At 49.3% G+C, this 23894-nt stretch overlaps 1 protein-coding gene across 2 annotated transcripts in view; it reads right to left on the bottom strand.

The window, feature by feature from the left end:
• CARD11 (caspase recruitment domain family member 11) overlaps positions 1 to 23894 on the bottom strand; it is a 277951-nt gene that overhangs the window by 155070 nt on the left and 98987 nt on the right. For both annotated transcript variants that reach the window (XM_075317863.1, XM_075317864.1), the window contains exons 6-7: positions 18749 to 18901; positions 18097 to 18222 (exon numbers count right to left, since the gene is read on the bottom strand). In XM_075317863.1, the coding sequence (XP_075173978.1) occupies positions 18097 to 18222; positions 18749 to 18901 (279 nt within the window). The remainder of the gene's footprint in view (positions 1 to 18096; positions 18223 to 18748; positions 18902 to 23894) is intronic.

The raw sequence follows: 23894 nt of genomic DNA, 5'->3' as shown, positions 1-23894 counted from the left end.
AGAAGAAATGGCGTCTGACCGCAGAAATCCAGAACCGGGCTCCGCTGCCTGGTGGTATCGGGAGCTGGCCCAGTTCTGCGACCGACTGGAGAACCGGGTCGTGGAGCAGATTAGAGAAGAACGAATGGAACTGCTGGAGATGGCTGCCGCGGTTCGGGCCTATGAAAGGAGAACCGCACGACGAGTGCCAGACCGGACGGCGACGACGCAGACCCCGATGCTGCCACAGATGGGTGAGTCGAGTGATGCCCCGGCCAGCGCAAGTGCCCCGACCCCTGCTGCTACGTCCGCGGTCCCCGAAGAGGCGCCCGGCGCGGCGACGCTGAGCCAGGCCGCAGCCACGCCAGGTGCGGCCCGCCAAGCCCAGGCCGCCGCAGCGATGCCCTGCTCGGCCCGTCAAGCCCCGGCCGCCGCAGCGATGCCCTGCTCGGCCCGCCAAGCCCCGGCCGCCGCAGCGATGCCCTGCTCGGCCCGCCAAGCCCCGGCCGCCGCAGCGATGCCCTGCTCGGCCCGCCAAGCCCCGGCCGCCGCAGCGATGCCCTGCTCGGCCCGCCAAGCCCCGGCCGCCGCAGCGATGCCCTGCTCGGCCCACCAAGACCCGGTCCCTGCAGCGACGCCCAGCCCAGCCTGCACAGATCCCATCGCAGCTGCGACGCCGATCCAGGCCGCCGCCAAACAGGGCGCGGCCCGCCAAGACCAGGCCGCCGCCATACAGGGCGCGGCCCGCCAAGACCAGGCCGCCGCCATGCCAGGCGCGGCCCGCCAAGACCAGGCCGCCGCCATACAGGGCGCGGCCCGCCAAGAGATTGCATCACTATTTTCCCCGGCCTGCAAGGCCAGAGCAGACACCGCTCCCGAGTCCAGAGAGGTCCCTGCTAGGAAGACCCTGATAGGAGAGGACCCTGAATACTGGAAGCTGAAGGCTGACCTAGAGGCCCAGTTCCCACAAGAGATGGTGGATCGGTATCTGCTCCCTCCGCATACCCCCAAGGAGATTCAGGCAACCCCTGCAGCCGCGCCAGAGAGTCCACCGCCCAGACCAGCTGAAGAAAGCCCATCCCCAGCACTGCCACAACCAGAGTGCAGCGAAGAACTAAGGGGGAGAGGAGGCCAGGAAGCTGAGGAGCTGACTCCGGAGCCACCAGCAGTGGACCTATACTCAGAGCCAGAGATGCTGCCCTATTCTCGCTGGGATGAGGAAGATCTGACCCCGTCTGCTGACGAAGATCAGCCCAAAGACCTCACCTGGGAGCCCGCAGGCATGAACCCAGCCCGCAAGACACGGCGCAGCAGAACAAAGTATCCTCCAACACCACAGTCTCCAGAGCAGAGAGAAGTCACAGCCAGAGACCTGCAAGAAAAACGAGCCCTGAGAAGATCCAAAGTCCAGGTCAGAGGACCCCTTTACAGAGGAGTTGTAGAGGACTTCAATTTGAAAAGCGGATACGGCTTTATTGTAGTAAGAGGAATAAAAGAGGGCATATTTGTGAATCGGAGAGATGTTCAAGCCCACCTGCCCAGAGGACATTCAGGCAGAAATTTGAAAATTGGAGACGCAGTACAGTTCACCTTGCATCAAGGAGAAAGGGGCTACTATGCCTTAGACGTAGCACCATGTCCCAAAGAGGAAAGAAAAGACAGAGATAGAGACACAGATGAAGATCAAGAGAGAAAAGACAAGGAACCTACAGAGGAAACAACCACAGACGACGACAAAGAGCCAGAAAGCAACAGGTGCCGCAGCCCAGCAGGCCCAAGCCCTGGTAAAGAGGAGTAAAGAAAAGTAAGAAGTACAGCAGTTAGAAAGTTGAAGTTTTGACAAGTTTTGTTTGCAACGTTTAAGAAATGCGCCCACAAAAACTATTGTGAGAAAACCATAAACCTTAAGGCTATGAACTTGCTATAGCCACAAACTCTCGCAGTGTAAATAGTTACACCAGTGGCACCACCACCAGGGCCAGCCTGTTTAGGGGCTTGGCTCGTCTGCAACCAGGGGGGGCCCGTCCGTAGAAAAGGGCCTTGGCTCACCTGCGACCAGAGAGCACGCCTGTTTATGGGGCCTTGGCTCACCACCACAAAGAGGGTACCTGGTCAGCACCAACTGTGGAGGCCGCCTCTACATCCTGCCAGAAGAGGCTGAAGGCGCGGATCCACCAAGCCAGGTACACCCTGAAACCACCAGCCCATGAAAGCCGCCTCTACATCCTGCCAGAAGTGGCTGAAGCCGCGGCCAACGGGAGAGGAAGATTGGAGGAAAGGTCTGGAGAAACGGATGGCCCAGACCTGGTTACCAACAGGACCGGTGACCTGCCTCCTGAGAGGGTTTTGGGTGGGTTAACGGACTTGTGGGTGGAGGGTGGTGATGTCTGATACCTGGTGGTTTTAAAAATGTTTTACTTGTTTTAATGTTTTATGCATTTTAAAATGTTGTCTTGCAGCCCGAGGACGTGCTGGTGATAACTAAGGGGGAATGTGGCGCCCCTGACCTGGTCAGGCACCACTGAGTACTGCACCCATGCTGGGGACAGTACAATACAGGTAATCCAGAAGGCTGACTGGGGTGTGGAACACAGGCGCATAGTGATCAGGTCTCACACATGTACCTTTGAGAGGACCCCTGGGGATCCCAGGAGGGGGCAAGCCTTCACCTTCACTGGAATAGTGGAGGGGGTAGAGCCTCCATCTCCTCTCAAGGGGTGTGGTGGAGAGTCTGGTTGCTAGGTGGCGTAGGCAAGAACAGGAGAGGAGGAGCAGTGAGCCAGTTCAGTGTAGAGTCCAGGGAGCTCAAGTGAGGAGCAGATCCCTGGAGCTGTGCAATCTGACAGCGTCCGCGCAGTGGCTACAGACGGGGGAGAACGGTCAACTAGGAGTGCTGCCTGAAAGCCAGCTTCAGCTAGAGAGTGCAACGGAGTGGGAAGTAAGGAGACTGCTAGAGAGCACCAGGCCCAACCGGGCGGCAGATCCCGAAGCGGGGATAGATTCAACTTTCTTCTGCTAAACCTGCCGGTGTGGGGCTCTTAAAGCCCACACCACAACACTACAAAAGCCGCAGCCACGTAACCACAAGTTAGGGCCCATAGGTCATAGGAGGCAAGAGGCTGGAGTGGCCTGGTCCGGGGAACAAGCACACGGCAAACAACAAGGGGAGAGAGGCTGCAGCATCTTCCCTGGGTGACCCCCATAGGGACTCAAAGTCGGGGTCACCCCAAACCACCAAGGGCTAAGGAAGGCGAGTCAGTAGTCACCCTCATAAAGTCAGCCTGAAGGATACCTGGTTCCCACCTGGTTCATCTCAACTACGCCCGGGTTACTCACCCTGCCACCTGAAGTGAGTAAAAACCCTGAAAGACATCCTGCCTGTGTGGTCATTCTGCGACTTGTGGTACTACAAACCTACACAGGGCCCTGGGGCTTGCCTCACTCTCAGGAGGCTACTACATCTAACTGCACACACCATCAGCCCCAGGCGACCCTCAACCTGCAGTGGCGGTCCCTACTGGCCGCAATACTGAGAGTGGCGTCACGATCAAAACAGAAGATTTCCTACCAGTGACGGAGATCCAGCAACGTGGAGTCCCTGAAGGTAACGCACCGACACCGACACAACACCTGCGGGGCTTCACACTTCTCTGGCTAAAAGTCCACTTAGCTGTGTGTGTGTCTGGGATTGGCTGACATGCTGGCCCGCCCCACAAGACGCGCGCGCTTAGGGAAGGAAGACAAGAAAAAAAAAAAAAAAAATGGCGATCGCCATTATACAAACAGCAGTCATCTGAAGGCGCTGTTCCCGCACACTATACACTGAAATGTGATAATAGTGTGATTCACAGAGTGACTTACACTATTACAGCAGAAACCAAGCTATGATTTAGCTTGTTTTTTGCTGCTAGAACCGTTCTCGAACGTTTCTAGAACTATCGAGCTTTTGCAAAAAGCTCGAGTTCTAGTTCGATCTAGAACATGCCCCAAAATCACTCGAGCCTAGAACTGGAGAACCACGAACCACGAACCGCGCTCAACTCTAATCATGAGGCACTCTGGTCATCACAGGTGCGGGACATAGCAATGGGTGCAGGGTACAGGCCAGTACCAGGACACAGAGATACAGACAGAATAAGACCAGGAAAACACAGGACTACAGCAGACAAAGCACTATTTACAGGTAGAACATAAGCTCGACAGAGACAGAGCAGAGTAACTGGCTGGAACAACACACTGGTGGTAGGTTAGAAACCATTGACTTACCCATCAGGGAGGAGGGAGCTTTAAATAACTAGTGCCTCCCAGCAATAGGCTGGGGACACCTTAGCAAGGTATGCATGCTTTCCCTTAAAGGGACAGGAAGCACGTGTGCATGCCTCCTGGGCTGGAGGCCAGGAAACCCCGTGCGGCCATATTGGCAAGCAGAAAGCCAAACAGCACATGGTTGGCCATGCAAGGACAAATTGGCAGCCAGAGAGGTAATGAGTAGAGTTGAGCGCGGTTCGTGGTTCGTGGTTCTCCAGTTCTAGGCTCGAGTGATTTTGGGGCATGTTCTAGATCGAACTAGAACTCGAGCTTTTTGCAAAAGCTCGATAGTTCTAGAAACGTTCGAGAACGGTTCTAGCAGCCAAAAAACAGCTAAATCCTAGCTTGGTTTCTGCTGTAATAGTGTAAGTCACTCTGTGAATCAAACTATTATCACATTTCAGTGTATAGTGTGCGTGAACAGCGCCTTCAGATCACTGCTGTTTCTATAATGGCGATCGCCATTTTTTTTTTTTTTTTTCTTGTCTTCCTTCCCTAAGCGCGCGCGTCTTGTGGGGCGGGCCAGCATGTCAGCCAATCACAGACACACACACACCTAAGTGGACTTTGAGCCAGAGAAGCAACGGCATGTGTGATAGGATCTGCATGTCACATGTCCCTGCATTATAAAACCGGACATTTTCTTCACGAACGCCATTATCTGCCTTCTGCGTCTTTGGTGTCAGACATCAGTGTCGCAGCTCCGTCCTCCTGAGTCCTATAGCCGATACAGCTGTATGCGCTGCATACACAGCGTTAGACAGCTTAGGGAGAGCACTTTCTAGCAGTCCTTTTAAGGGCTCAAAGCGGCAGGGTCAGAGAGCCATAAGTGACAGGTCCTGCAAACAGCAACAGCGTCTGTGTAGCCCAGGTCAGGGATTTCCTCCCTGCATTTCACCATTAGGAGGGAATAGAAAGGCAGGCTTCCATTCCTCTACCCAGAGCACCACAATCCTGCCACTGTACCCTCTTGTCCTCTGCACACTCCAACTCATTCTAAGTAAGCCATTATACTAGCAAACACTCAGTGTACCTAGTGGCATCCTAAACGTGGCTATTGGACTTTGCTATAGTCCCACTAGTGCAAAGACATTTGCAGAGCGCATCTGCCTGCATTGCACACTCCAACTTTTTTAAACTAAGCAATTTTACTAGCAAACACTCAGTGTACCTAGTGGCATCCTATACGTGGCTATTGGACTTTGCTATAGTCCCACTAGTGCAAATACATTTGCAGAGCACGTCTGCCTGCATTGCACACTACAACTTTTTTAAACTAAGCAATTTTACTAGCAAACACTCAGTGTACCTAGTGGCATCCTATACGTGGCTATTGGACTTTACTATAGCCCACTAGTGCAAAGACATTTGCAGAGCACGTCTGCCTGCATTGCACACTACAACTTTTTTAAACTAAGCAATTTTACTAGCAAACACTCAGTGTACCTAGTGGCATCCTATACGTGGCTATTGGACTTTGCTATAGTCCCACTAGTGCCAAGACATTTGCAGAGCGCATCTGCCTGCGTTGCACACTCCAGCTAATTATAACGAAGCCATTATACTAGCAAACACTCAGTGTACCTAGTGGCATCCTATACGTGGCTATTGGACTTTGCTATAGTCCCACTAGTGCAAAGACATTAGCAGAGCACGTCTGCCTGCATTGCACACTCCAAGTTTTTTAAACTAAGCAATTTTACTAGCAAACACTCAGTGTACCTAGTGGCATCCTATACGTGGCTATTGGACTTTGCTATAGTCCCACTAGTGCAAAGACATTTGCAGAGCGCGTCTGCCTGCATTGCACACTACAACTTTTTTAAACTAAGCAATTTTACTAGCAAACACTCAGTGTACCTAGTGGCATCCTATACGTGGCTATTGGACTTTGCTATAGTCCCACTAGTGCCAAGACATTTGCAGAGCGCATCTGCCTGCGTTGCACACTCCAACTAATTATAACGAAGCCATTATACTAGCAAACACTCAGTGTACCTAGTGGCATCCTATACGTGGCTATTGGACTTTTGTCAATTCACAGTATTGGAACATTATTTGCATGACATCTGCCTGCATTGCACACTCTAACTTTTTTAAACTCAGCCATTATACTAGCAAACACTCACTGTACCTAGTTGTATCCTAAACGTGGCTATTGTACTTTTGTCAATTCACAGTATTGGAACGTTATTTGCAGCACGTCTGCCTGCATTGCACACTCAAACTTTTTTAAACTCAGCCATTATACTAGCAAACACTCACTGTACCTAGTTGTATCCTAAACGTGGCTATTGTACTTTTGTCAATTCACAGTATTGGAACGTTATTTGCAGGACGTCTGCCTGCATTGCACACTCAAACTTTTTTAAACTCAGCCATTATACTAGCAAACACTCAGTGTACCTAGTGGCATCCTAAACGTGGCTATTGTACTTTTGTCAATTCACAGTATTGGAACGTTATTTGCAGCACGTCTGCCTGCATTGCACACTCAAACTTTTTTAAACTCAGCCATTATACTAGCAAACACTCACTGTACCTAGTTGTATCCTAAACGTGGCTATTGTACTTTTGTCAATTCACAGTATTGGAACGTTATTTGCAGGACATCTGCCTGCCTTGCACACTCAAACTTTTTTAAACTCAGCCATTATACTAGCAAACACTCACTGTACCTAGTTGTATCCTAAACGTGGCTATTGTACTTTTGTCAATTCACAGTATTGGAACGTTATTTGCAGCACGTCTGCCTGCATTGCACACTCAAACTTTTTTAAACTCAGCCATTATACTAGCAAACACTCACTGTACCTAGTTGTATCCTAAACGTGGCTATTGTACTTTTGTCAATTCACACTACTGCAAATCTATGTGCAGCACCTCTGCATGACAACCTCGTGCTCTGTTTTTAATAAGCTATAATGATAGCACAAAATACTGCCATTTTGTGGCATCATAGAACTGGCTGTTGTATTCCATTAGTGCCCCACTGGTGACAAGCTATTTCTAGCACCTCTACATCACACCCTCATGCACATTTTGCTACGCTAATGTTATAGCAAACTCATGGAATTCATTGCTGCATTTCATAATTCGGAGGGATAGAAAGTCAGGCTTCCTTTAGCTTTTCCTTCTGTTCATAGACAGCATCTCCAAGACAAATTTCCCCTCCACGTCTAAGTGTGGAGAGGCAGCTAGTGCGCATGCGTGTGCCGATGTACCCCAGCTGCAGCATAATTACAGTGTTTCGCCTAGTGAGTATGCTCAGCCTGACTGTGCCATTCCTGACGCTAAGTTTTCATTTCGGGATACAGCGCATGCTCCCACACTAAGTGTGAAAAGCCTCTTTGCACAGGTGCTTGCATTCCGTGCCGGGTCTAAGTCCTGTTTTGTGCCTAGACACCATGCTAAAGCTGATAGTCTTTTTTCAGAGACTGTATTTCATGCTACTGAGCATGCTCAGGCACTTCCTGCATCAGAGACTAGGTCCGGTAATGAACTGTTTGGCCCTGGCCCTGATGTGGGGGTCCCATATAGACCACAGGGCATCAGGTGTCCTCCCAAATGGCTTGCAGAGGCCCACACCTATGACTTGTCACCGCATTATTGATGGTCAGACGATGACTGGTGAGGTGTTTGGGTCATGGCAGCCATGAGGTCATAATTGAAGTTGCGTTTCCAAATAGGACGCTAGTTATGCCACTGATGACGTGTCACTCTACTTTTGTCTCCAGGAGGTGCATTGTGGTTCACCCTGGTTTGGGGCGGACCCAGGTTATAAAAGGGGCTGGAGCCAACAAGGAGGTGCGCAGTCTTCTATTATGCTCCGAAAGAGCACACCTCCATGTGTTGAACCCATTGCGGCTTTAGGCCAGAGGTAGGCAGGGATAGGGTGGTGGATGCAGGCCACCACCACAGTTGGTAACGCAGAACGGTTAAGACCAGCTCCTGTCCTAACAGTCCTGCTTGTGCAGCCCAGTGGCATTAACAGGCCTGCTGCTGCTGATGCGCCTGCTGTCCACAGGTGTGGCCCCTACGCACACGGTCAGCGTACTCAATGGCCCCTGTGTTGTTAACAGGGAGTTCCTGGGCTGGGTGGGCATGTGGACCCTGTGACGCTAACAGGGCTCACAGTCTCCAGATCCGAATGGCGTCTAACTCGGTTCAGGCTACTATTAGTTTCATAGCCACACAGCTCTGTATCCTCCACCAAACCTTCAAGTTGCCAACCTCTCCTTTTCCAACTGGGAGCACGGTGGACACTGACTGCTGATGGGGATATATACCTTTCTCTTTCTTTTCTTATTAATTTTCGTTATATAGCGGTCACAGATTATATACCACTTTATCCAAATCTGCCAGTCCCACTGTAACAGATGTTGTTTCTTCAGCAAATGTTACAGTTGCTTAACCACCAAATCCACGGACCAAAACTTTTTTCCCCTTTCCAACACACCTGTTCCCCTTTCCAACAGCATCTGTCCTTTTTCAACTCATTTTGGGATATGACCAAAAGTGCAACTGTGCAGGGACACCGTACTCAACGCCATCTCAGCACAGCAGCCATCCCTCGGTCCCTCCGATGTGGACAAGTAAAAGACCATTTCCTCCTATCCATGACAAAGCGTTGAGATTCACTCTGTGCAGCACTGGTGTTTAGTGGACAAGTAGATCTAAGATTGCGTACCACATTCTGCAGATACTCCTGTATACGTGCGTCTATTTCTATGGCAGGAATTAGTTCGCCAAATTTTGTCTTGTACCGGGGATCTAACAGTGTGGCAACCCAGTATTCAGGATTAGTTCAAATTCATACAATCCGAGGGTCATGTAGGTAGTGCAGCAAGAAGGCGCTCATGTGTCTTGTGCATCCAGGAGGACCAAGTCCTTGGTGTGTTGGTGGCAGAGAGGTGAGAATCGTGCATCCTTCCTCTGCCCTCTCCCCCCAACCTCGCACAACCGAAATGTGAGCAAGCTCTCACTCATCTGCTGAGTCTTCCATGCCCATCGCCAGTTCGTCCTCCATTTCTTCATGGGCTCCTGCACTTTCATCAACACTTTTTGCTGATACTATGCGCCCTTGTTAATCCCTCTCCCTCACCATGACTGCCGCATAGGTGCCGCTGACCATCTGGACCTCGTAGATCTTGTTATCCCTTCCGCATATGACTCCTCCTGTACTTCCTCCCCTTCCTCTTGTCCCAACACCTGACTCCGAATAATAATTACAGTGTGCTCCATCATGTAGATGACCAGAATTGTCACGCTGAGAATGACATTGCCAGTGCTAAACATCTTCGTCGACATTTCAAAACTGTGTAGCAGGGTGCATAGGTCCTTGATCTGACACCACTCCAGCAGCGTGATCTGCACCACCTCTGGATCAAGTTATCCCAGGCTATATGTCTTACCGTATTTCAGCAGGGCTCTGCGGTGCTGCCACACACGCTGCAACATGTGCAGATTCCAATTCCTGCGTGTCGAAACATCGCATTTACGGCGTTTAACTGCCAGACCCTAAGACTTCCGGAGTGATGAAAGTTGTTGAGCTGCTGTGTGCGCACGATGGAAGTGAGCACATAGCGAGCGTGCCCACTGCACAAGGCCATGTAGGCCGTGATGGTGTTTTAAAAATTGCTGGCGAATTCGGTTCAACATGTGAGCCCTAAAAGGCACGTGTGTCACATTGCCCTGAGGATGGCCCGCAGCCAGGTTTGCATCATTGCCGCACACGGCTGTTAAGTCACCAACGGAGTCCGCTCCGTCAATTTGTACTCCGGTCGCCAGGTGACAACGTGTTCCTTTCATGAATAGTGCTGATGATGGGAGAGTAGTCGATGCCAGCGGCGCAGGTGGACGCAGGTTATGCTCACCCACTGGGCTGCATTACCTTGACAGATGCAGAATCTCTGGCTGAATGTAGCTGGTGGGTATCTCACAGATGAAATACCATCATTCAGCTACAACCAATGGGAAGACACCACACCCTTTTTTATGCCCATCCTGTCTGCAGACCACTGCCAGACATAGCTATGAACCTCTGGTTAATTTTACCCCCAGTTAAGTTTTATGATTTTGTGTGCTTGTTACCTGACTACTTTTCCTGCTTGCTGTTTATGTACCTTGTTGGCCGATACGCATTTCACCTCTGCTTGTTTTCTGATTCTTTCCTGGCCGTCCCATTCTGTTCCTGTTCCTCAATTAATGTTTTGACCCTGCCTGACTACTATTCTCTGTAATAGCGGTGTGACTCACATTTCCCATACATTTCAAAGTAAAACTTTGACCGCCTGATGGCATTGAGCTCTGCTGCCAGCATAGTAAGGAGGTGTGTGGTAGTCCTTGTGCGCAGTTGCAAGGAAGGGTGGCCTGACCACACAGGGTTTGCGCCAAGGTAGAGGACCCACACGAGGTTGAAGAGGCAGAAGCAGTGTATTAACTTCTACATACAGAACAAGGATTGAAACAACTCGTGGGGACGGCAAGACTTGTACAGCAGACCCTTCTCCATCTCTCACCATAGTTTGCCAGTGCCCAGTCAGTGACATGTAATGACCCTGTCTATGCTTACTGGTCCAAGTATCTGTGTTGAAATGCACCCTGTCGCACACAGATTTTCTCAAGGAAGTGGTGATGTTGTGGGCGACATGCTGGTGTAGCGCGGGCATGCTTTTCTTGGAGAAGCAGTGGTGATTGGGCATCTGGTACTGGGGCACAGCGACAGACATAAGGTCTGTAAAATCCTGTGTGTCCACTACGCGTAAAGGCAGCATTTCGGTAGCCAACAGCTTACAGAGGGATAGAGTCAACCACTTAGCTTTGTCATGGGTCGCAGTAAGTGGCCTTTTATTTGACCACATCTGAGGGACAGAGATCTGGCTGCTGTCTGTAGACGGTGTTGAGTAGGGTGTCCCTGGAAAAATGCAGGTTTGTGAGAAAAGTGCAGGCGGAGACATGATGTTGCCTTCATCTTGCCTTCAGATCTGTTCATCTTGTATCATTTTTAAAAAACACAGCAAGCAAGGGTTACTCCAAGCGGAGTCTACCTTTTTTCCCCAAATTGGGCACACAGACACCCCATCAGTGGCAGGACTTGTGCCCTAGTTGCAAACAGGATGTTTTGATTTGCATCAAGCACATTCCAAATCCACAAGCATTTACTCTCCCCAGGATGACACAGGGGTAGTAAATTCCTTCTGGATCCATGACTTGTTCATTTTGATGAACGTCAGTCTGTCCACATTGTCACTGGACAGACGCGTGCGCTTATCTGTCAGCATACACCCAGCAGCACTGAAGACACGTTCAGAGACAACGCTGTCAGCTGGACACGACAAAATCTTCAAGGCGTAACTGGAGAGCTCTTGACATTTTTCTAGATTTGAAGCACAAAAGGAGCAAGGCTCCATTTGCAAAGTCATTGCATCGATGTTCATTTGGAGATACTCCTGTATCATCCTCTCCATCCGTTGACTATGTGACACACTTGATGTCTCTGGTGGCCTTGCAAAGGAGGGTCTAAAAAAATTATGAAAAGATTCCATAAAATTGCTGTTACCAGCACCAGATACGGTCCTACTGGTACGGGTAGACTGTTGAAGATGACGAGGCTGTCCCATGTTTGTCAAGTTACAACTGGGAGAATCACTCCCTTCACCTGCACGGTTGTTTGGTGGAAAAGCCGAGCTAAGATCGAGTAACAGCTTCTGCTGATACTCCTGCATACGTGCGTCCCTTTCTATGGGTGGAATTATGTCACAAAATTTGGACTTGTCCCGGGGATCTAATAGTGTGGCAAGCCAGTAGTCATCATCACTTCTAATTTTGACAATACGAGGGTCATGTTGGAGGTAGTGCAACAAGAAGGCACTCATGTGTCTTGCGCAGCCATGCGGACCAAGTCCACGCTGTGTTTGTGGCATAGAGGTGCTAACCGTTCTTTCTTCCTCTGTCATCTCCCCCCAACCTCTTTCAACTTAAATTTGACCAAGGTCCCCCTCATCAGCTGAGTCTTCCATGTCCATGGACAGTTCGTCCTCCATATCTTCATGTCCTCCTGCACCTTCCTCAACATCTCGCCTGCTACCATGCGCCCTTGTTGATCCCTGTCCCCCATGGTCCCATGCCTGCCGCGTTGGTGATGATGAACGTCTGGACCTTGGTGATGTTGTTGTGTCTTGCGCATATGAATCCTCCTGTAGTTCCTCCCCTTCCTGTTGTCCCACCCCCTGACTCCGAATAGTGTTTAGCGTGTGCTCCAGCATGTAAATGACTGTAATCGTCATGCTGATAATGGCATTGTCAGCGCTAAACATATTCGTCGCCATGTCGAAACTGTGCAGAAGGGTGCATAGGTCCGTGATCTGAGATCACTCCATCAGGGTGATCTGCCCCACCTCTGCATCTCGTTGGCCCAGGCTATACGTCATGACGTATTGCACCAGGGCTCTGCGGTGCTGCCACAGTCGCTGTAACATGTGGAGAGTTGAATTCCAGCGTGTCGCCACATCGCATTTCAGGCGATGAACCGGCAGGCCGAAAGACTTCTGGAGCGATGCAAGTCGCTCAGCTGCGGCGCTTGAACGGCGGAAGTGAGCACTGCAGACAGTTTCCGTGCCCTGGTCAGAAGGCCATCTAGGCCGGGATAGTGTGTTAAAAATTGCTGGACAACAAGGTTCAACACGTGAGCCATACAAGGCACGTGTGTCACCTTGCCCAGGCGAAGGGCCGCACCCAGGTTTGCAGCATTGTCGCACACGGCCTTACCAGGCTGCAGGTTGAGTGGAGACAACCATTTATTAAACTCGGACCGCAGAGCTGACCACAACTCCTCAGCTGTGTGACTCTTATTCCCAAGACATGTCAAGCTAAAGACCGCCTGATGCCGTTGCGCTCTGCTGCCAGCATAGTAATGAGGGGTGCGTGATTCCTTCTGCGCAGTGAGAACGCTGGTGGCCTGACCAGGCAGGCTTGGGGCGGAGGTGGAGGACCCAGATGAGGTGGAGGATGCAGAAGCAGTGGCGGAACTTGGACAGACAGAGGATTGACACACAAGTCGTGGGGACGGCAAGACTTGTGCAGCAGACCCTTCACCATCTATCACCATAGTTACCCAGTGCCCAGTCAGCGACATGTAACGTCCCTGTCCATGCTTACTGGTCCAAGTATTGGTGCTGAAATTCACCCGTTCACACACAGAGTTTCTCAAGGAAGCGGTGATATTGTGTGCGACATGCTGGTGTAGCGCGGGCACACCTTTCTTAGAGAAGTAGTGGCGACTAGGCATCTGGTAGCCAACAGCTTACAGAGGGATAGAGTCAACCTCTTAGCTTTGTCATGGGTCGCAGGAAGTGGCCTTTTATTTGACCACATCTGAGGGACAGAGATCTGGCTGCTGTGTGTAGACGGTGTTGAGTAGGGTGTCCCTGGAAAAATGCAGCTTTGGGAGGAAAGTGCAGGCGGAGACATGATGTTGCCTTCATCCAAAGTTGGTGCTATCGATGTCTGAGAGAGCTGTACACACTCACTTGTTTCCCCTTCCAAACCAACTGACGACCTACCAAGCAAACTGCCTGTTGCGGTTACAGTGGTGGAAGTTGTGGGTGGAAAAACAGGTGTGACAGCTGTCCCCACAGTCCTAGAAGATGACGAGCGCGCGGATGCCCTGGAAGGGGCAGGCGGTGGATGGTTGGCTCCACTAGGCCGCATTGCAGCACGGTGAGCTTCCCACCAGGCCATATGATATTTATTCATGTGACGATTCATGGAAGAAGTTGTCAAACTGCTGAGGTTTTGACCTCTACTAAGATAACCATGGCAAATGTTACAGATCACATAATTTGGCCGATCTTTTTTTATGTCAAAAAAGGACCAGGCTAGGCAAGGCTTAGAGGCCATGCGACCTGTTGATCCACCCCGAATAATGCTCAGAGGCAGAGTGGTGGCTGAGGATGCAGTTGTAGACGTGCTACCAGTGCTCCGACTGTGTCCAGGAAGGCGCCAGGTTACTTCGACGTCGGTTGCATCCTCCTCCACCGCCTCTATTGACCTCCTCGAGTGTCTGACTGTGGGTTGACAGTAGGTGGGATCTAGAACTTCATCATCAATTGTTGTGTTTGCACTCCCCTCCCCCTCAGACCGAGTTTCTTCTTGCCCTGACCGAATATTTAAGTTGTCATCCCAATCGGGTATCTGCGTCTCATCTTCATCAGTATGTTCCTCATTGCCTATAACTACAGTTGTTGGAAAGGCAGCATTTTGGTAGCCAACAGTTTGCATTTTATGAAAGTCAACCTCCAAGCCATGTCATGCCCTTCTAAAAGCATGTATAACACAGCGAGGGGACTCCAACCACAGTCTCCCTCGTTGCCACTCACTGGGCCACACACACCCCACTTGACTGGCATCGGTTGAGCCCCCTTTTGAAAAAGAAAAAGATGCTTTGCATGAAGCACTCTCAAAAATACGCGTGCCTTTCCCGTCCCCTGGCTGACCCCGGGGAAGAAAAGTCCTCTGAGAGCCATGACTTGTTCATCTTGGTTCTTTTAGAAACACAGCGAGGGGACTCCAACCACAGTCTCCCTCGTTGCCACTCACTGGGCCACACACACCCCACTTGACTGGCATCGGTTGAGCCCCCTTTTGAAAAAGAAAAAGATGCTTTGCATGAAGCACTCTCAAAAATACGCGTGCCTTTCCCATCCCCTGGCTGACCCCGGGGAAGAAAAGTCCTCTGAGAGCCATGACTTGTTCATCTTGGTTCTTTTAGAAACACAGCGAGGGGACTCCAACCACAGTCTCCCTCGTTGCCACTCACTGGGCCACACACACCCCACTTGACTGGCATCGGTTGAGCCCCCTTTTGAAAAAGAAAAAGATGCTTTGCATGAAGCACTCTCAAAAATACGCGTGCCTTTCCCGTCCCCTGGCTGACCCCGGGGAAGAAAAGTCCTCTGAGAGCCATGACTTGTTCATCTTGGTTCTTTTAGAAACACAGCGAGGGGACTCCAACCACAGTCTCCCTCGTTGCCACTCACTGGGCCACACACACCCCACTTGACTGGCATCGGTTGAGCCCCCTTTTGAAAAAGAAAAAGATGCTTTGCATGAAGCACTCTCAAAAATACGCGTGCCTTTCCCGTCCCCTGGCTGACCCCGGGGAAGAAAAGTCCTCTGAGAGCCATGACTTGTTCATCTTGGTTCTTTTAGAAACACAGCGAGGGGACTCCAACCACAGTCTCCCTCGTTGCCACTCACTGGGCCACACACACCCCACTTGACTGGCATCGGTTGAGCCCCCTTTTGAAAAAGAAAAAGATGCTTTGCATGAAGCACTCTCAAAAATACGCGTGCCTTTCCCGTCCCCTGGCTGACCCCGGGGAAGAAAAGTCCTCTGAGAGCCATGACTTGTTCATCTTGGTTCTTTTAGAAACACAGCGAGGGGACTCCAACCACAGTCTCCCTCGTTGCCACTCACTGGGCCACACACACCCCACTTGACTGGCATCGGTTGAGCCCCCTTTTGAAAAAGAAAAAGATGCTTTGCATGAAGCACTCTCAAAAATACGCGTGCCTTTCCCGTCCCCTGGCTGACCCCGGGGAAGAAAAGTCCTCTGAGAGCCATGACTTGTTCATCTTGGTTCTTTTAGAAACACAGCGAGGGGACTCCAACCACAGTCTCCCTCGTTGCCACTCACTGGGCCACACACACCCCACTTGACTGGCATCGGTTGAGCCCCCTTTTGAAAAAGAAAAAGATGCTTTGCATGAAGCACTCTCAAAAATACGCGTGCCTTTCCTGTCCCCTGGCTGACCCCGGGGAAGAAAAGTCCTCTGAGAGCCATGACTTGTTCATCTTGGTTCTTTTAGAAACACAGCGAGGGGACTCCAACCACAGTCTCCCTCGTTGCCACTCACTGGGCCACACACACCCCACTTGACTGGCATCGGTTGAGCCCCCTTTTGAAAAAGAAAAAGATGCTTTGCATGAAGCACTCTCAAAAATACGCGTGCCTTTCCCGTCCCCTGGCTGACCCCGGGGAAGAAAAGTCCTCTGAGAGCCATGACTTGTTCATCTTGGTTCTTTTAGAAACACAGCGAGGGGACTCCAACCACAGTCTCCCTCGTTGCCACTCACTGGGCCACACACACCCCACTTGACTGGCATCGGTTGAGCCCCCTTTTGAAAAAGAAAAAGATGCTTTGCATGAAGCACTCTCAAAAATACGCGTGCCTTTCCCGTCCCCTGGCTGACCCCGGGGAAGAAAAGTCCTCTGAGAGCCATGACTTGTTCATCTTGGTTCTTTTAGAAACACAGCGAGGGGACTCCAACCACAGTCTCCCTCGTTGCCACTCACTGGGCCACACACACCCCACTTGACTGGCATCGGTTGAGCCCCCTTTTGAAAAAGAAAAAGATGCTTTGCATGAAGCACTCTCAAAAATACGCGTGCCTTTCCCGTCCCCTGGCTGACCCCGGGGAAGAAAAGTCCTCTGAGAGCCATGACTTGTTCATCTTGGTTCTTTTAGAAACACAGCGAGGGGACTCCAACCACAGTCTCCCTCGTTGCCACTCACTGGGCCACACACACCCCACTTGACTGGCATCGGTTGAGCCCCCTTTTGAAAAAGAAAAAGATGCTTTGCATGAAGCACTCTCAAAAATACGCGTGCCTTTCCCGTCCCCTGGCTGACCCCGGGGAAGAAAAGTCCTCTGAGAGCCATGACTTGTTCATCTTGGTTCTTTTAGAAACACAGCGAGGGGACTCCAACCACAGTCTCCCTCGTTGCCACTCACTGGGCCACACACACCCCACTTGACTGGCATCGGTTGAGCCCCCTTTTGAAAAAGAAAAAGATGCTTTGCATGAAGCACTCTCAAAAATACGCGTGCCTTTCCTGTCCCCTGGCTGACCCCGGGGAAGAAAAGTCCTCTGAGAGCCATGACTTGTTCATCTTGGTTCTTTTAGAAACACAGCGAGGGGACTCCAACCACAGTCTCCCTCGTTGCCACTCACTGGGCCACACACACCCCACTTGACTGGCATCGGTTGAGCCCCCTTTTGAAAAAGAAAAAGATGCTTTGCATGAAGCACTCTCAAAAATACGCGTGCCTTTCCCATCCCCTGGCTGACCCCGGGGAAGAAAAGTCCTCTGAGAGCCATGTCCACATTGTCAGTGGACAGACACGTGTGCTTATCTGCCAGCAGACCCACAGCAGCACTGAAGACAGGTTCAGAGAGAACGCTGGCTGCAGGACACGACAAGATCCCCAAGACGTACGTGGCGAGCTCAGGCAATTTATCAAGATTGGAAGCCAAGAATGAGCAGGGCTCAAGTTGCACAATAATGGCATGTTTCCTTGCATATACTCATATATCTGTGTGTCCTCCTCTTTTTCCTTGTCCAGCTCTTTTGTTTTCGCATGAGTATATGTCCTTGTCACTTTCCCATGTGTTGTGAGTTGTTTGTGACCTTTTGGACACCTTTGAGGGTGTTTTCTAGGTGTTTTTCTGTGTTTGTGATTGCCTGCCATTGTTTCCTATGCAGTTCGAGTTCGGTTCGTCGAACGTTCGACGAACCGAACTCGAACGGGAGGTCCGTTCGGCGAACCAACCTCGAGCCGAACCGCGACCGGTTCGCTCATCTCTAGTAATGAGTGGTATCCCTGCTGGGCTAGGGGAAGAAGAGAGTGCAGGGACAGGGATGCTAGCGGTACACCATCATAGTTCACCAGAAACACATATGATGGAATCTGCCGTAGAGCCTCCCATACAGGTGTGATTGTAGCCCTAATGACGGATTTACCTGATCCCGTTCCTTCTCTACTTCTTCTAACTGGACCATTACAGTGTTCATGCGGTGTTTGTACATCTCACAGTCCTTTGCCAGAGTAGAACATTTTAACTCCAAGTCTTCTTTCTCCTCCAAATACTATAAAATAAAAAAATTGATTAAAATTAAGAATCACATTATATACATTCTGTGTAGCAGTGATTGAGTTACAGATATATGAAAAGTATTTCTATGTACCAAAATTAATATTACCTTAGAAAAATGTAGATGTTTAATGGAAATAGAAAGCTTTCCTTGCGTCTTATTAACAGACAGTAAATACAAATAGGGATATTTAGCTTAATTGCAAATTTAACTTACAAGTGCACAAAGTTTTCACTGAGCGTTTGTAAAGCTCGGTTCAGTCAGTTTGCTCTTTTATGATGAGGAGTGTAATCTGTACTATTATTGCCATTATATTACCTAGGAATTAAGTTGTTGGGAGCAGTTATGAGAATCATGACACTGGTGTGGACAGAATTTATATGACGACTTCTGTGATAGTATTAGACTTTGAATTTACACTACAATATTTATAATGAAATGTTAATGCCGAAATCAAAAGTGGATCTTCTATGTTCAAATTTGCATTGTGGACAAACTAGAAAAGCTATGAACATTTTACCTTGTCTCTTAAATCTTCAGCTTGGCGTATCTCTTCCTGAAGGTTAAATATTCTGTTTACCAGTTCGTGGCGATCTTCCAGTGCCTCTTTACGATCATGTTCAAGAATATCTACTATCGCTTTGTCTGAATCAGGTAAACTACGACCACCATCCTATACGTTATTAAAAACAGAAACAATTAATGTCTTATGACACATACAGAAAATCCTCAGACTCCATAGAAATAGTAAGGGGCAATTTGCACACTACGACATCGCAGGTGCGATGTCGGTGGGGTCAAATTGAAAGTGACGCACATCGCTGTGTGTGAAGCCGCAGAGGCAGGAACATCTCCTACCTGTGTCCTGCGGCTCACGCCAGCTATGCGGAAGGAAGGAGGTGGGCGGGATGTTTACGTCCCGCTCATCTCCGCCCCACTGCTTCTTATGACCGCCTGCCGTGTGATGTCGCTATGACGCCGCACGACCCACCCCCTTAATAAGGAGGCGGGTCGCCGGCCAGAGCGACGTCGCAGGGCAGGTGAGTGCATGTGAAGCTGGCGTAGTGATAATGTTCGCTACGCCGGCTATCACCATGATATTGCAGCTGTGACGGGGGCGGGGACTATTGCGCTCGGCATCGCAAGCATCGGTTTGCGATGTCGTAGTGTGCAAAGTGCCCCTAAGAGTTCTCATTGCACTAAGTTTCAGGTTGCAATCTTATTCCTGTATTTATTTTCAGACGACCTGCATCTATTTTAAAACTCTTCATTTGTGCAATTTGCATTCCTGTAATACATGCTGGAAGTGAGATCTACAGTTGAAACCAGAAGTTTCCATACACTCTCTTTGAAGACACATCTGCATGTTTTTCTCACTATCTGACATGAAGTCAGAATAAACCTTTCCTGTTTTAGGTCAATTAGGAACCAAAATTATTTATATTTGCCAAATACAGAATAATGAGAGAGAATGTTTAAAGCTTTTTTATTACTTTCTGCAAAGTCTAAAGTTTACATACACTAAAGGGGGCTTTACACGCTACGATATCGTTAATGTTTTGCCGTCGGGGTCAAGTTGTTAGTGACGCACATCCGGCGTCATTAACGATATCGCAGCGTGTGACACTGACCAGCGACCTTAAGTGACCTCAAAAATGGTGAAAATCGTTCATCATGGAGAGGTCGTCCCAAACTCAAAAATCGGTAAGGGTTGTTTATCCAGGTGGTTCATCGCTCATGCAGCAGCACACATCACTATGTGTGACACCGCAGTATCGAGGACTGTCTCCTTACCTGCCGCTGGCTACAATGCGGAAGGAAAGGGGTGGGCGGGATGTTACGTCCTGCTCATCTCCGCCCCTCCGCTTTAATTGGCCGGACGCTTAGTGACGTTGCGGTGACGTCGCTGTGATGCCGAACGTCCCTCCCCCTTGAAGGAGGGATTGTTCGGCAGTCACAGCGACGCCGCCGACCAGGTAAGTATGTGTGACGCTGCCGTAGCGATAATGTTCGCTACGGCAGCGATCACAAACAATCGCATGCGCGACAGGGGTGGGTACTTACATGCTCGCTATCGCTACAAATTGCTAGCGATATCGCTACCGTGTAAAGCCCCCTTAAGAGTATTATGCTTTAAACAATATGGGACAGCCCATATGATGATGTCATGTCTTTGGAAGCTTTTGATAAGTTTATTGGCAACATCTGAGTTATTTAGAGACACACCTGTGGATGTATTGTAATGCACAACTGAAACACACTGCTTCTTTGTGTAGCTTCATGGGAAAAACAAAAGAAATCAGCAGAGACTTCAGGAAGAGAATAGTGGACTTCCACAAGTCTGGTTCATCGTTCTTTCTTGTAAAAGAAAAGGACATTTTCTTTTATGTTATTTAGACACCCAGGAGCATGAGTGTTGCCTAAAGAGATGACAACAGGATGCACAAGAGTAAAAAGACGAGCTGGCAGAGGCAATATTTCCTTGGGAGCCTTGCATCTTGACATTCATTTGGATTTTATTTTGACATGTACCACCTAACTGTAAGGTGCCAGAGGGCAGTAGTTGTGGGTGAGGCCATATTGTTGCACCCTGGCACATTACATTGAAAAATGATCATTTGTTGTGTGTGTTGATGTGAGTGCGGTACATTACACTCACAGGTTTCTTGTATTTTGCTACCATCTTCTTCCAAATGTTGGCACTCAGAAATGGCCACACATGAATCACAGAGTTCTTCTTTAAAACTTACTTTACTGAACAGTCTTTTTCAGCAAATGGTGGAACACCACATGCGCTAAGTCACTTTCTTGATTTCCTTCCTTCCTAGTTTACATCTCACTTCAGGACTTTCTTTTGGTTCCCATCTGATCTATCTCCATTTCAGTCTATCCTTTATAGTCCGACCCTCCTGGCTTAGGTCTGCGGTTCTTAACATGCTTGTTACTTCTTCCCCCAGCCAAACTTCTTGTCTGTATCCTTTGTTGGAGGAAAAATCGATTTTTACCCTGGCACTAAATACAAGCCTTTGGCTCCAGACGTTCGGGAGTTAACAATGAGATATCTGGTAACGCCTCGCACCTAAGCCAACACTCCACTCTGTTCTCAGTCAGAAACCCTATTTGAACTACAAGATGGAGACGGTCCTTTATCTCAGCACCAGCTCCTCTCCCCAACGGCCTAATCCTAACTGACAACTTTCACATGCACGGCAGTCAGTTGCCGGGCAACCTATCTTATACCATACCCTAATACACATATGTTACCTTATGCATTATACCACATTACTATGATGACACATATTACACTTTACATCACATCACATTACACATTGTATCAACATTCTGTGCCGCAGGGATTTTACCAACTTTTACCACAGTGGTAGAGACAATATGCCTCTCTTCATGGTGACAATATCCCCTAATGGCAGCAATCTCTTTCATTAGGAAAATGCATCCTGCCATGCTGCAAAGTTGTTTAGAAAGGATTATATAAAGTGTTAAAGTTATTGATTTGGCCTCCAAATTTCTCAGGTCTTAAAGAGTACCTGACACCAAATATGTTGTGCTGGACTGGGCACACGAGGTAATAGTGGCTGTAGATGTGGAAAAAATGTTTATTTGTTTTTTATTTCAGCTCTGTGCTGTGGAAATAATAGCAAACAAGGTATTTAGCCACTAATTTCCAAGTGGGATAGTTTTCACTGGGTTTCGTGTCCTTCTTCTCCCTGTATAATGATGACCAATCACAAGCATGCAGCAACACTCAGAGAAAGAAAGAACACGCCCCAAACATAGATTAGAGCAGGTGAGATGTAATAATACAGCCTTCTGCAGGGGTCAGGATGGGGGGAAGGGCAGTGCAGCAGAGTTTATCTATGTCACATTACATGCCCTTCTATCGACTCTCCTCCGGTCATAGCACTGTCAACTTTACTGTACTGCCCCTTTCCCCACACTGGTCGGAGCTGAGAGCTCAAAGTAGTAGTTAGGGTAAGTTCACACAGTGCGTTTTTCGCGGCGTTTTTGCGCAGTTTTCGGGTGCGTTTTTGCTCAGAAAACTGCATGACTTTGATTCCCCAGCAAAGTCTATGAGTTTTCATTTTTGCTGTCTGCACACAGCGTTTTTTTTTCAGCTGCGTTTTTGTGGTGCCACAAAAACGCAGCATGTCAATTATTCCCGCGTTTTTCACTGCGCTTTTCATCCATTGAGTGCAATGGGATGTTGAAAGACGCAATGAGAAACGCAAATAGCTGCGTTTTGGTACGTTTCTAAGACCAAAAATGCAGCTATAAACGCAGGAGGTGGGTAGTAAAGTGACGTGTACAGGAAGAGGATTCCTTCTGTCAGTAAACACAGAAGCGTGAATCCTCCCGGTACCGTCACCGCCGCTTCCACCTCCCGTCCAGGGCATGTATGCTGCCGTGCAGCGCCATGTCTGGGCGGGAGGTGGAAGCGGCTGCGAAAACAAAAGTTAACAGTAGAAAAAAAAAAAAAGTTATACTCACCTGTCTGCAGCCTGCCGGTGCCATGCCCGCTCCCATCTCCTCTCACGGTATCGCCGCTCCGGGTGTGTGCAATAGATGCAGGACCTGGCAATGGATCACCTGATGCAGTCACCTGACGCATCAGCTGATCGTAAGTCTCGCGGTGACGCCAGCGGCCGGCCGGCTTCATCTATCAGCGGATGCGTCAGGAGACTTCATCCCTGATTACCGGCAGCGATCGGACAGGATCAGACTCCGCTGCAGGAGCTGCCGGTAATCAGCACATAAGTGAGTATTTTTTTTTTTTTTTGCACCGATGCATCTGCTGATTGTATAATCGGCTTTTATACAATCAGCTGATGTGTGATGTGCTTGAGCCCCTAGAACCTGACACATCATTTGATCGCTTTGCCTTCCAGCAAACCGATCAGATGATATTGGATCCGGATTGGACGGCGCGGGACCCTTGACCCAGGATTACTGCGGAGGGGGGTTCTTTATTTCAATAAAGATGGAGTCACTAATTGTGTTGTGTTTTATTTCTAATAAAAATATTTTTCTGTGTGTTGTGTTTTTTTTTTTTATCTTTACTAGAAATTCATGGTGGTCATGTCTAATATTGGCGTGACACCATGAATTTCGGGCTTAGGGCCAGCTATACAGCTAGCCCTAACCCCATTATTACCCAGCGAGCCACCCGGCATCAGGGCAGCTGGAAGAGTTGGATACAGCGCCAGAAGATGGCGCTTCTATGAAAGCGCCATTTTCTGGGGTGGCTGCGGGACTGCAATTCACAGCGGGGGTGCCCAGAAAGCATGGGCACCCTGCACTGTGGATTCCAATCCCCAGCTGCCTAGTTGTACCCGGCTGGACTCAAAAATTGGGCGAAGTTCACGTCATTTTTTTTTTTTAAATTATTTCATGAAATTCATGAAATAATTAAAAAAAAGGGCTTCCCTATATTTTTGGTTCACCGCCGGGTACAAATAGGCAGCTGGGGGTTGGGGGCAGCCCGTACCTGCCTGCTGTACCTGGCTAGCATACAAAAATATGGCGAAGCCCACGTCATTTTTTTTGTTTGGGGGGGCAAGGAAATCCTGCATACAGTCCTGGAAGGAGGATGCTGAGCCTTGTAGTTCGACAGCTGCTGTCTGCTCTCCTGCATACACTATTGGATGGAG

This window comes from Anomaloglossus baeobatrachus, chromosome 7, assembly GCF_048569485.1.
Source record: "Anomaloglossus baeobatrachus isolate aAnoBae1 chromosome 7, aAnoBae1.hap1, whole genome shotgun sequence".
NCBI classification, from domain to species: domain Eukaryota; kingdom Metazoa; phylum Chordata; class Amphibia; order Anura; family Aromobatidae; genus Anomaloglossus; species Anomaloglossus baeobatrachus.
The sequence above is the reverse complement of the archived record's forward strand: the minus strand, read 5'-3'. Positions and strand labels throughout refer to the sequence as shown.